The sequence below is a fragment of the Pseudomyrmex gracilis genome, unplaced genomic scaffold (assembly GCF_002006095.1).
Source record: "Pseudomyrmex gracilis isolate BER0280 unplaced genomic scaffold, ASM200609v1 scaffold_197, whole genome shotgun sequence".
Taxonomy (NCBI): domain Eukaryota; kingdom Metazoa; phylum Arthropoda; class Insecta; order Hymenoptera; family Formicidae; genus Pseudomyrmex; species Pseudomyrmex gracilis.
This window is the reverse complement of record NW_018020781.1, coordinates 236,293-251,505: the sequence shown is the minus strand read 5'-3', so window position 1 is coordinate 251,505 and position 15,213 is coordinate 236,293. Positions and strand designations below refer to the sequence as shown.

The following is a 15,213-nucleotide window of genomic DNA, read 5'->3' as shown; positions in this document are numbered from 1 at the left end:
GTTTTTGGTAGCAATTTGCTGTTACTTTTTGTCGACAAGCTTTGGCAACAAAATCGAAGCCTAATGCGGACACAGTTGATGCCAATTTGCTGAATATTTTTGCTTAAAATTGCTGACAATTTGCTGGCAAATTGCGAACAAATTGTTTACTGGGTATATATATGTTCAATATTCTAAAAAAATTTTCAAATTGTGACAGTTAACTCATATTAATAATTAATAGAAATATGTAATGAGAAAGATTTCCAGTCAATCTTGTGTGCACATAGCACGAAATAGAACCGTACGGTCGTGGACATAGCACGGAATAGAACTATATTCACGTTTGGATATTGTACGCACCGACAAGTCGCTTATGGACATGGCTGCGTAGTTCCAATGTGCACCACCCGTAGACATGCGCTAGTTTACGAGGCAGAAAAGTGATTACTCATTTTCTTATGGGCTTGGCCATTATTATAGATGTCTATGGATCAATTCGTGGACACGATTTGTGTCACCATCTGGTGTTTCAAATAGTCACTAGAGAACTGCGATCTAGAAAATGATAGAGATTGAGAGAGAGAGAGAGAGAGAGATGTAAAATCTGTGAACAAAGATGGACGGAAAAGCGACTTCCAGCAGTTCTTCGACATATCGTCGCGCTAAGTGAGTTTTTAGTGATCAAATTGCCCATAGTCTATTAATCGCTCTTCTCTTCTAAATTTTATTATTTATTAATTATTTCTTTATATTGCCCAATGAAAAATATAATTTGAAGATAAGCTTGGTATTTCCTAACCTTTTTGGTGTTTATATAGTTTAAAAATTGGACCTGGTGCAGTAGTATGTGAAGAGAGTGTTCTAAAAGGTGACATTACTATTGGTGCAAAGACTGTCATTCATCCTAGAGCATGTATTCTAGCAGAGGCTGGTCCAATTATTATTGGGGAAGGTAATATTATCGAGGAAATGGCAACTATTGCTAACAGGTAAATATAATACCTTTACTTTACATAGAACATTTAATAGCATGCTATTTACTTAAAATATATAATTAAATTATTATCATTTTCATATAGATTATCACCAAATACTCCAGAACCTGCAACAGTGCCTGTGCAAATAATAGGAAACTACAATGTCTTTGAAACTGATTGTACTTGTGAATCCTATAAAGTTGGTGATAACAACATCTTGGAAGCCAAAGGTATAATTAAATAATAATCTAGTTTCTTTTTTTGGCACAAACTAAATTTGTGTAAAGTTCTTTTGATTGTATTGCTGATCAGTTGCAAGTGATTAAGTAATTTAGCAATCATCTATCCTTAATTTTATGTATAAATTTTTATATACATAATTCATCATTCACACAAAAAAATTTATAAATATATTTATACATATTTCTTCACGTATATTTTACTTGAACTATTGCTTCGAGAAAATTTTCCCACTTCTCAATTGCAAGAATATTTTCGCATATAAGAGGCACAGTGTGCTCGTGCAGTTCGAGCGTCACTTCGTTGCGCGTGAACTTGGCGCGAGGCATTACCATGTCTCTTAATAATATTTTAAATAAATAATATATTTTAAGTAATATATTTTATATAAATTTTTCTTTTTTAAAAGCGTACGTTAGTCGTGAAATTGAATTAACCAACGGATGTGTTATTGGAGCTGCGTGCTCTTTGACAGAACGAGAGATAGTACCAGAGAATACAATAGTATATGGAAGCCAATGTGAACGTAGAGAAATGAATGATAAACCCTATGTAAGTCCAATTGTTATTGCTATTTCTTTTTTTCACTTCATATATGACATCGCTTTTCTCTATTTCAGCCTCAAATTGGGCAATTGGACTTTTTACTAAAAGTACTTCCGAATTACCATCACTTTCACAAATCGAACATAAAACTGAAAACTCCTTCGGTTCTAAGTAATACGTAATATATTCGTTCTTTATCATCTGGTATTGAAATAAAAGAATATATACACAATTTCAGTACTACACTTTGTATTATATAGTATGTACTTTAAACAAACTCTTTAAATTTGTATAAATTATTTAATATAGGAAGTAATTTTTTTGTAAGTATATGTATTACACTTTTTTGTTAATTTTTTCTATTATTTATTATTATAAGCACAAAAATAAACATTGCTTAATCAACAGTCCGATAAGGTGTTTTCCAAGAATTTATATTTTTTCTTACTTATTTTTTTCTGTTACTTACTTGAAATATCATTATTATAATACATCTAAGATTAAGATAATTTTGTATTTATAACGTGTAAAAATATTACATTTTTAAATGGAATATTTTTTACGTTTTTAACGATATTTTGTTAAATTTTGGCAAAAAAGATTCAATGAAAAGAAAGTCGATATAAAACTAAGTGAACTGTGTACATAACACAAATACTAACTAAATAAGGTCATACATTAAAAATAAAAAAAATATATATATAATTATAATCACAATAAAGAAAAAAGTTAACTAACACATTCATGCAAGTCACGCGGACCCGTAAGAAATGCAATGCGTGGAGCGAGATCAACTTCACTGTGATATATATATATATATATAAAATATATGTTACACATCACCTATTTATCTACCCAAATATCACACACACACACACACACACAATGTAATTCTATAATCAGTATAATTTACATTTACATAAGTAAACTCAAATAAGGTAAAACATAGTGCGATAATATTGATAAAAGAAAACGTGGTACGCGGATCATATTGGTCGCATTTAATCGGCAATGAATTAAAAGAAATTCAAAAGTCAAAAATTTACTTACAAATCTAATTTACTTGCGGAGATATTCCGGAGAGTCGGAGTTTCAAACGTACTCATTAAGCAGTAGCAGCAGACTAGTACTAGTCGAACACGGCAGTATATAAATAGTTTGACTAAATATTAATCCCACCTTTGAATGATTTTTTTTAATCATCAATTCTTCTTGTTTCTTCAGTTTGTCTTTGAATATTTAATGTCATTTTTTCTCGAACGGAATAACTTTTTTTAAACTGTTTCGAAACTTGGTTCATGATTTGAACAGTTTTTTTCCATCTTGATTTATTTTAACTCAAACTGTTTTTTATTATTATTTTTTATTTGTACAAGAAAAACTTAAGTCAGTTTTTATTATTATTTTACAAAAAATGATTTTTCTATAAAATCTGTTTTCCAAATTATAAGACCAAAACCCAGACAGCCTGAGGTTCAGGTTCAGGTTAAAGATGGACAATATCAAATGCAACATAAAACGCAATGTATTCCGGACGTTTCGATCAATTTTACTCTTTCGTTTATTTCTGAGATTATGAACAATCTAGCCAGATCTTTAAAGAAAATGAATTTTAAATGGTTTTTTAGATTCTTGAATATTTTGGAAAGATTCATTAAGACACAAAAATGAATTTGAACATGGCTCGAACAGCAATATAATTTCTAAAATCAATTATTCTTCTCCTGTGACTCTTTTTATGTAGACCAAACAGGAAGACAATTGCGAACACGATTAACAGAACAACGTAATTTTTTATTAAACTTACGAACCGCAGTTTTTTGTTAATCGACACCGTAGTGATTTAGGTCATGATTTCCAGTGGTATAAAGTTGAGATTTTAGACAAAAAGAACAATTTTACCACAAGAGATTAATCTCAGAAATGTTGCACATAAAAACACAAAAGGCAGGTGTTAATTTAATGAAAAATACCGAGCTACTTGATGCTATCTATACTCCTGTACTTAAGAAGCTTCATTAGTCACGTGTTTTTAGTCACACATGTTGATTTCCTCTCCTCCCTCTCTATTTTTAAGTTTGATTTTTGATGCGTTATTTCTGACACCTCTCGTATGTGTATTATATGTTTTGTAAGACGGTTATGCTTTGTTCCGTTTCTTTGTGTGTTGACGAGTACTGTGACATTTTAGTCCGGTTTTTAATCTTACAGTACAAAAAGTAAGTGTTACAAATAAGTGTATTTATTAATTAACTTATTTATTATTTTTATTTATTTATTTATTTATTATAGTTCTCATAATTTTATTTATTGACTTTCTATTTTATACCTCTGACTTTTATATTTTTTATACTTTGAGTTTTTTTATTTATATATCTACATTTTGACTTTTTTCTTTTGACTCAAATTTGATTACTCTTACTGATTACTTTTATAATATTTATTCATTTATTTATTTGATTGTTCGATATAGAGCTTCGATACATAGACATCATACTTTGATGTTTAGTATATGTTTATTTTTTCGTTATCTTGTTGTTTTGGTTCAACGTGCTTGCCGACGTGCATTAAGCGGTCTTTGTGATGATTAGTCGAGCTAGGTACATACATATTTATTCAAAATTGTTTTTTTTTGTGTGTATCTTTCTATCTCTGATGGATATTTTTTTTATTATTATTTCTACATTGTACACAGTGCTGAAGATGATCACCAATAAAAGTGATCAAAACGTCCGGAGTACACTGCGTTTTATGTTGCATTTGATATTGTCCACCTTTAACCTGAACCTGAACCTCAGGCTCTCTAGTTTTTTGTCTTATACTTCGCTTCATCGAGCAGTTATTGAAATACTACTTATTGTTTACGATAATCTTCAAGATGCGTATAGTACGAAAAAGACCAACCTCGTTTCTAAATTATATTTTAAAAAATTTAGATTTTGATATTTATTGTTTGTTGAGAGAATGGATTTACAAATCAAACAGAAGGATCACTAAATTTTAACAAAATTGCATTTTTTAAGCCTCTTGCACAATGGACGGAATAGCGATAGCGATAGAAATAACAAAAGTTTTAAAGAGTTTATATTTAAAAATAAAGGTAGGAACAGCGGAATCTAACATACAAAAATACACATGTATCAATGCAGATCAGAAAATCGGAATAAGTAATAGCGATAAAATTTCCGACGAGTTGAAATTCTGTGTTAAAAACTGTGTTATTTCTATCGCTATCGCTATTCCTTCCATTGTGCAAAGGGCTTTATACTCTTGCAAAAAAATATTGTACCACCGTATATCGTATTTAATTTTCGGTTTATAAGATTTTCTAAACAAATTTAATGCGCAAGTTTTCTAGCAGCCTTTGTAAGAAATATTATCAATTATGAGATTCGCGATGCTCATCATTTGTTACATGAATCTTTTTGTAAAGTATTCGAATTGATCAACTATCTTTCATCTGTTTTACCGACCTACTTGGAACAAGTTTTTTGACACTCAGAGTTATTCTTTTTACGAAATGAGACATTACATACGCGAATTTATAAAAATTGACAGAAAAATCGATTGGCTTTATAACAAAAGTATTTTGAACAAAAATAAGTCTTTGAAAAGTATTTCTTATTTTGTGACTTACTCTATCAAACAGTGACTTTGAAAGCTCGAATAATAGTTCTGTTTGTTGCTTCTTCTTCAATAAGCCAAATTTATCCAAGTCATGTATTAAGGAGATTAGTATTGATCTCTCTTCTTTTAAAGATAATGATAAATTTGAGAAGAGTCTAAAAGAAAATTGGTTTGTGAATCTGACTACTGAGATCATTCATGACGAAGTATGTGATTTGCTTTGTCTCGGTAAGATATTCAGTTTAATATCACAATCTCCAAAGAAACAAACGACATTTGAGATCATTCATCAAAATGTCCAAAATAATATTAGGCTTGTCGACGAAGAATTGAAACCACACATATGTTTACATACTGCTTCGTCTCTTTAACGTTTTATCAACAATCAATCTTTCATAAGTTCTTCTGAAAGAAATTTGATTGATCAAGTAAATTTGACAAAAATTTTTATTAAGGATTATCCCAATATTTTATTTACAAGAGCAGACAAAGGCAGTGTTACTGTTGCTTTATATAAAGAAGATTTTGTCTCTAAAATTGATCTTATGCTAAATGATACAAACACTTATTAAGTATCTAATTTGAAGAACCCAGCTAGGAATATTGAAAACAAACTCAATGAGTGGCTTGGCGCAAAGCGAATTCTTTTTAAAAAATATTTCTTTCTTTTATCCAACAAGAAGTCTGCGTTTATGGACTTTCGAAAATTCACAAGCCTGGTATTCCTTTTAGGATTATTGTTTCCTGCATAAATACCACCTTGTGTAAATTTGCAACCTTTTTACACAATATTTTACTCAAAAGCTTACCCAGACCTTCTAGCTTTGTAAAAAACAGCTTTGAATTATATGGAAGTCTATCGGGCTTAAATGTTAGTGAGCTGAACATTTTGTTGTCTCTCGATGTGGTCTTGCTTTTTATCAACATTTTTTTAGACTTAGCGGATTGGATAGAGTGAGAAAAAGATGGGATCAGACTAAAGATAATACAATCATCTCGCTGAAATCTTTTATCTCTGTCTTAAAGTTCGTTCTGTCTTCTACATTTTTTACGTTCAACGATACCTGTTACGAATAGACTTATGGAACCCCCATAAGCTCCCAATTCTCACTTATCTATTATAGCAGATATAATCTTGCAAGATTTAGAGGTACAATGTCTTAATAAATTAAGTTTCACATTGCCTTTTTATTATAGATATGTTGACGACATTTTAATGGCGGTTCCTAAACAGAAAGTAGACTTCATATTTAATATCAACTCTTACTATCCGATATTAAAAAAGTTCACCTTAGAAATTGAATCAAACAGAACAATTTTCTAGATACCTCTATTTTGGATGTTAATAATAAACTCATATTAAATTGGTTCCAAAAACCAACATTCTCAGAAAGATATCCACACTTCTTCTCACACTGCGCGCAATGAAAATCAAGATACTGATTTTTATATCGAAGAAAATAAACCTCATTTATTAACTCAATCAGATTTAAACGATCTTATTCGATACTTAGATTTAAGTAAAGAAAAATCAGAAAAACTAGCGTCTTAATTTAAACAATGGAATTTGTTACAGCCAGGCACGAAAGTATCGCAAACGACAATCAGATTTGATTTCGTTTGTTTTCTTCCAAAGAACAATTTCCATTTTTGTCATAATATTATAGAATTATAAAAAAAAATGGCGTTTATTTATTGACTCATCTGTTCCAAGCTTAAAAGTTGTGCTTCTGCACAATGGGAATGAATATCCAACGATCCCTATTGGATATTCGACATCTTTAAAAGAAAATTATGATGACTTGTGTGAAATTCGCGTGCTTGATTGCATTAAGTATTCGGAATATAAAGGCTATGTTTGCGCTAAAAGTAATTGCTATTTTGTTCGGTTTGCAAGAAGGTTATGTAACGTTTGGCTGCTTTCTTTGTGAATGAGACAGCAGAGCTAAAGATAAACATTAAGTACAAAATAAATGGCCTTCACGTAATATTGTTGCTATAGGGCAAAAAACTATCTTACGTAAAAATGTTGTAGATCCAAATAAAATAATATTATCTCCATTACATATTAAACTAATTTGTCTTGTGACAAATTTTAAAGCATTGGTACCTGACGGTGATGCAATGAAATATCTTGCGCAAAAGTTTCCAAAACTCAGCGACACCAAAATAAAAGCAGGAGGTTTTATTGGTCCTCAAATAAGAAGTCTAATGAAATATGAGAAATTTGAAAATGTTCTTAATACAATTGAATTATGTGCTAATTATTATTTTATTAATAATCAGCATGGAGAGCATTTAACTCAGTATGAGAAAATTTCTTAAGATATAACCGTCATCCTGAATATGTTAAAATAGTAAATGACTTACAAACATATAAAACAATGAAATGCAACACGTCATTGAAAATTTATTTTCTACATTCGCATTTAGATTTATTTCCATCAAACTTAGAAGCCGTTAATGAAGAGCATGGCGAACGTTTCCATCAAGACATAAAAACTATGAAAAAACGGTATACAAACAAATCGATAGTATAAACATGTTGAGCGATTACTGCTGGACATTAATACAAAAAGACCAATTATAAATGGAATAAAGTCGCCAAAACATTTTTGTTTTCTTTGTGAAACAGAAGGGAGAGAAGAAAATAAATTAAAAAATATAAAAAGATTACTACAAATTATTATACTAAATACTAGATAAGCACAGACAAAAAGAAAAAAGTAAAAATATTTAAATAACAAAAAATAACAAGAATAAAAAGAAAAAAAAGAAAATAAGAATTATATAAAAAAACAAAAAATTAAATTAAAAAATATAAAAAAAAAAATGTAATGAAGATCGCCTTCACGCGGTACACTTTGGAAACACATATTGTGGCTAAATGATCTTCTAGCAACTGTTATTTTTGGAATATTAAGTTTAAGAAACACACACACACACACACACACAAATCACGTAACTGCAAAAATAAAAGTGCGCACGGAAAAAGATATGATACTAGCTGTACATGCCTAACTTTAAACCTATGTAACTTAGTCTTAAAAAATCGTACAGAAACGAAAAAACACTCATTTTAAAGGTAAGGAATAGTTCTTTAACATAGTGCACACAAAATTGGAAAAATAAAATTTTCTTAACCGCAATATCATTCTAAATATGGTCAAAATCGTCATTTTTTGCCTCTATTACCCTAATTTTCTTAGAAATGTGACGTGATGAAACTTTTCAGAGCCTAGATTCATATTCAGCGACCAAACCTCTTCAAGAAGTGACATACTGCAAGTTTTATACAAAAAAAAAGTCAAATTTTGTTGAACAGTGTAATAAACAGACAATGAGCGAAAAGTGCCAACGGCAGGTGATAGAATTGTACGCGAGAGTCGCCAGCGGTAGATCAAAATCAATGAGCAAACTGTGCGGCCGTTAAAGTATTAACTAATATCGAGTTATATGCTTTGGAGCGGATAATAAAAACAATAACTAAAGATAACTTTTGTGGTCGTGGATCAATGCACATATTTACGCATTCGGATGCAGAGAATTATACTGATACGTGAAATACCGGTATTATACCGATATTTTTCGGTTATTTATTCACAACCATTATATTATATTACAAACCGAACTACAAAAATACCTGTATGACGTCATATTGCTATATAAAACTACCGGTATATTTACCTATATTTACTGATACTTGTTTTGTTATTTTGTTTCAGTTTTCAAAATATTTTAAGGCAGGGACTTCAAGTCACTATAACCAGAAACGATATACTATTACCAATATATGCTTTGATTTTGTAAAACACACTGCCGCTTTCTTTTTTTACTTATATTTTTACGATAGTTTTTAAGATACTATTTAAGATACTTTTAATTATATATTAATCAAACAGTTTAATTAAGCTGTATAAATTAAACTATACATTTACCAATAATACCAATAATTTTTTTGGTTTTGTATATCATTATTTCTTAATTATTTATTTAATATATTATTTATTTATTTATTATTGTAATTTTTAATATATTTTTTCTTATATTTTTAAATATAAGAAAAAATATATTAAAAGTTACAATAAGAAATAATTAACTTATATAAATATATGTAATTAGTATATCAAACAAAAATAACTAAGAAATAATGATATACAAAACCGATAGAATTATTGGTAAATGTGTACTAATATATCGGTATTCTCATATAATAATTCCAATTCTATGAGAGTTATAGATTAGCAAAAAATCTTACAATTAGCTTATCATGTCATCAACAAAAAATCCGAAAAAATACCGGTATTTATTTCGGTTTTTAGTAATATGTCGATTACGGTACTAATCATTTTTCGGTATAGATTTGCAGTCGTAATACCGATATCAAAATTATACCGGTTTTCAGTCCCTGTTTGGATGGCGTATATTTGGAATTGCTCGGCCGAATAAATTTCAGATTTAGTCAATCAGTTTTGAAAATAGTGTGCTCTTTTTTCTCTTATTGCTTATAATTCAACGATTCTCGTGTTATGGCGTCAACGCAATCTTCCAATCGCAAAGAGGAACTGTCAATGAGATATGAGTAATAAAAAAAAGCAGCAATGACCTTTAAGAATTTAAAAGTAAGTCAAAAGTAAAAATTAATTCCGAGCGTTGTAGTAAATAATTAAGTATAGTTGACGAATGTTCTCCCCATCAGTACAATTTAACCGCCACAAACTGAATTGACTCTCATTATAACCAAATGGAATTATCTGTCCTAATAGTATTGTCCGTATATTCTCGATTCTTTAGGACGCTTTTGTGTAAAGTGCATTCTTTGAAAATAGTTTGGAACCTTAACAAATCAGCATCCTATATGGAGGAAAAAAATTATTTCGAAGTATATATGTGTATACATATATATATATTTAAGCACATTTACGCACAACATCCTGCGAATGGCTCTTCATGTCCTTATATTCATATATTATTAGTTTAAATAATTTAACAAATCAGTTAGTAATAAAATCGCAGTTAATATGAACCCGGTTAATTACAGTAGTAAGAGCCGATATATACGCTGGATTTTGTGATATACATATATATTTAAATATATATATTTATATTTTTAGGAGTGTAAATTTTTTACACATGATATTATTTGAATTTACAATTTTCAATTTATGTAGGATTTCATATAGGATGATTGATTTGCATCACATATATGAGTATACCCATTTTTTCTTTCCATCTAATTTAGAAATTATATTGCGAAAAAAACATCTCGGCAAGGAGTCAAACCTGGAACCTCTTGCTTTCCGTGCGATCGTCTTCCTAATTCGGCCACCGAGGCACTTAAAGATTTTTTGTTCCTTATTATTATTTTCACATAACAAAATATCTCATTAATATTGTGTACAAGTGCAGTCACTTTTACATTTATTGCTCAAAATTACTTTTTTCAAGAAAAGAAAATGATACTCGAATAATCAATTTGCAAATAATAAAAATGAAGAGAACCGTCTGTTCCATGAGCGAAAATATATGAATAGAAATATTAGCCACTCGTCTCTTAACCAAATCTCCGGAGAATTTAATGGCGTAATGCTAAACGCTACATCTATGAATATGAATTAGCGTCTCGTCGAGGGGATTGTGTTGTGAACCATTTACCGCTTCCGTCAGCTTAGTGAAACGCGCCAGTGATTATCAACCCTCCTTTATATTTGGATTTATACGGAGAAATAACGTATTTTGCATAAGAACACGACACAGAGGTAAATACAGTAAAAAAAGTCAAAATTGAAAATGTTGTATATTTCCATAGGTTACGCTTAAAGTATAACAATTTATTTGTATATTTTGTCACAAATATAAACGATCTTTTAGAAAATTAGCCGGATAATAAATATATCTGTACACAGCAAGAGGAGTCGCAAGCGCGCTCTTACTTTAATGATCGGTCCCGGCAACCCTTCGTGACGTAACTGTTGTCGCGAAAGTGGTAACTCGAGAGAGCTGTCATATTTTGACATCCACAACGGGCGCCGGTGAAAAGAGAGAAGGGTGCGAGAGAGACACGGCACAAGGAAGAAAAAGATTATTTTTCTGAGAGGGTTGTAGCCATCGCGGACACGGAAAATCGCGAGAAGGAACTTAACAAGAAGAAAACTCTTAATGCTTTTTCTGGTGAATTTACGTAATTTCTCTGTGACAGTAATAACTCGCGCTTTTCCACGTGAAAATAGTCGAATTTAAATTGTAAGAAGGTATAATTAAATCTCCAATTTAATTACATAATTGCAATTAATTACAAATACATTGAAAAAAAATGTAATTAAATGATAATTAAACTGTTAGTTCGAAAAAAAAATAAGAAAGAAAGCAGCAATTTACATTTTAATTAAAATGCGAAAAAGTATCTGTGCAATTACGCAGAAATTAATTATGTGCATCAAAGTGAAACTTAAATATAAATTGTAAGACAGATTTATATGAAATTGCGTGGAAGTAAATATATATAAAAACGTTTTTTGATGAAGGAAAAAGAGGATCCGTGCACACCGCTACTTTTAACTGCGAGATTCGATCGGGGGTGAAGTTTGAGCATCGAATTAAGCGCACCGTCAAAAGTCGCTCAAGCGAGTCGCTCGATTGTCACGAACGGTGCGTACGAAACGACAATAATCGACGGACAGCCTCCAGGGTGTGTTTTGATTTCCAACCACCACGGTCGTCGGCTGCTGCTGCCGCCTCGCATGCACAAAATACATCCGCGCAACTACAGACCAAGGACGAATAGAGTGAGGCTTTATATTTGGCGGATGTAAGAGGAGAGAAAGAGAGAGAGAGAGAGAGAGAGAGAGAGAGGGCAACATCAATCTCCCCTCGACCTCTCCGTCGGCGTTCCAGTCTCGCAAATTGACGTCCGCAGACATGAGCCCCACTCGTCCAATGCCAAACGAGAGTGACGAGCGTTGCGAATCCACAACTCGCTTAACATTTCCATTGTGTGCGTCCCTGGAGCTCGAGAGGCGGAAAGAACGGGGAGACGAAGAGTAGGAGACGCATGTTGAGGGAGAGAAACGCGTCGCAAAAGCCTTGATATCGTCGAGGATTATAATAATTGCGAATTAACGGCGGTAATCGACCGACGTGGTTGACCGATCGACCTCGCATTCAGCAAGAGATTACTCATCGTTTATTGTTACGCGAAAATCCTACGCGGAAAAAAAGAAATTTAATTATTTCTATCTACTGATTCTCCGTAATTATAAGTTTAATTGATATCACGAATATAATTAGTAAACTGATATATTATCAGATTATCACTCTTTGAAATATAAAATTGAGATTTTATTTCAAAAATTAATTATTAACCTGACAATTGGCACGAAATGGACAAATATAATAATTTGGAGATTGTAAGTTTATTTTATTATTATTCAATTAAGTATATATTATATAAAAAAAAGTTTCGTTCGTTACGATTATACAAATAAACCACGGAGATCAAGCGTGATCCATTTCAATCAGGCTGTAATCTGAGGGAGAAAAAGAGGAAGATAAAAGATGCGTAATGGAGAAATATGCGGCCTCCATCGGCGCCGACAAAATCTTTTCTTACAAACGCTGGCGTTTAAATAAGCAGAAATTAATTATCAATATTTACATTATTTCACTTTGACAAGTTTATTGCCGTTTATTTATAGCTCGAACACAAAAAAACATTGTGCTGCCGTGATATGTGCTGTAATAAATTTATGTTCCGTACATATACCTCTAAATTTATGCTGTACGTACGACTTCGTTGCGCGTGAACCAAGTACCGTGCCTCTTGATAATACTTATGTGAGCAGTTAAAATTCTAATGCAATTTGTTTGATTTTGCTAGACAAGCAAAGACAGATTATTATGACGATCTTTTTTCTGATTTGAATAATTTTTGCCGAGCGCAAAGGGGTTGGCAAGTCCATGCACCCCTGCGCCTATGATAATCTTGATATACAAGGATAAACGATCGAATCACGACAATGAATAATACTCGACGGGCGACGGTTAAACGCAGTAGCGGATCGGATCGGGCCCGCCTACGGAGGAAGTGGAGGAGGCCGCGGACAACAAACCACCCGTAAAATCCGAAAGGGAACCGCCAGGGGGGTGCGGAGGCACGCAGAGAACGGGAGGAGAAGGGGGGCGCCCGGGTGACTCTGTGACGCGATTATGCTAACGAAGTTGTTCCATTGTAGCGCTGTTTACAGCGACGCGCGCATTAAGGTTGCGGGAACAATGGGGCGGCCGCGATGGAGAATCGTCGGAAATCGGGACGCACCAGGACGAGAGTTATCTCGTTAACGAACGAGCTTGAGCTTCATCTCGATCGTCGCCTCAAGCGAGAAGAGATAAATAAGCCTGTCTCTCCTTCTTAACTGTGAAGTCTTCTTTGCTCGAGTATTGTTCGTTTTTCTTTCTTATATTTTACAGGATTTTTTGTATTAAAATTTATATGATTTTTTCAAATGTACATAATTTCTCTTGGAGAAACATCGTACGGTAATTTTTCTACATTGCGCTCAATAATTTATGTAAATTTCAATCATTTTAAGAAATTATTTAATTTGTTTCTGATTAATGTTTACGATACACTTTTATAAAATAAATGCAAAATAAGAAAGCAATAGAAACTAGATATGATAAAAAAAAAAAAAAAACAGATAAATGGACAATATTATTTGTAACAAAAAAAATATCAATCTTTTTCATAGTACATTCTGAGACTGCGCAACGAATGTGCGCGTTCCTGCACGAATATTCGCAAGATAAGGTGAGTTTTAGCGACATCAAAATTCTCGGCGGGATTCGCAGATAGAGGTCCAGGAAATCGTCGAAATTCTGCGTGGTATGAGAGAAGAGCCCTCTCGGCTTCGCCGCGTCTGGTTACCCCCTGCCGGCGCCACTTGACTCGTATTTAACTTTCAAATATATTTTATGCCTTTTGCATTTCAATACTCTCGTGTATTCTCCGCGGAATCCATCGCGCTACCTTCTCTTCTTTCTTCTCTTCTCGCTTAGATTCAACTGCATTTACGCGCATTAGATATATGTAAATATTTGCATTACCCGCATGAATATGTACATTATAGTAGAAATATCACTATGTCTGTTATCAGTGTAGAATATATATACATATATATATATATATGTATCATTTATTGATTCTTAAATAATAAAAAAACATAAAATATGAGAAAAAAATTGAAAAGAAAAATTAATCTATTTTAAAATAGATTTGTAATAAAATAAATGTTATAATAAAAAGCAAAATGATTTTCTGTAAATAGGTTAAAAGTTTTCCCGGCAAACGGCGAAAAATAGTCACTGGGACGTCGTCATAGTCGTCGCGACGACTCGACACGCGAGATGCGAGTAATTCATACTCGAACGAGCCCAGCATTTATGTGTCCTTCGAAGCGCGACGACATTTCGACAGGATTATTTGTAGGATTTGGCCACATCCTCGACATTTCTAACAGATCTTTTATGTGCCCGTTCGGATATGCTTTCGACGATCAAACGGGAGTATAGATATTTCCTGACTCATATAAATTATTATTATATTGATAAAACTACTATTCTTTTATTTAATTTAATCAACTTTAACTTTTATTACTTGGTATATAAATAATTATTCTATAGAAAAAAATGTTTTCTGTAGAATTCATTATTCTCAATGATAATTTTATATTTTTCTATATTTAATAAATATTTAAAAGTACAACATTTACGAGATAATGTTATAAAAAATTTTATTATAGAAATTTAAAAACTTTGATAATTGTTTTTTTTTTTTTTTTAAGAA

At 31.7% G+C, this 15,213-nt stretch overlaps 1 protein-coding gene across 1 annotated transcript; it reads left to right on the top strand.

Moving 5' to 3' along the window:
- The first annotated feature begins 444 nt into the window (after positions 1–444).
- LOC109858300 (dynactin subunit 6) lies at positions 445–2,075 on the top strand. The gene is made up of 5 exons (XM_020435404.1): positions 445–648; positions 801–971; positions 1,062–1,189; positions 1,609–1,751; positions 1,820–2,075. Exons 1-5 carry the CDS (start codon positions 599–601, stop codon positions 1,925–1,927), a joined length of 600 nt encoding a protein of 199 aa, XP_020290993.1. The 5' UTR covers positions 445–598; the 3' UTR covers positions 1,928–2,075.
- Positions 2,076–15,213: the final 13,138 nt, after the last annotated feature.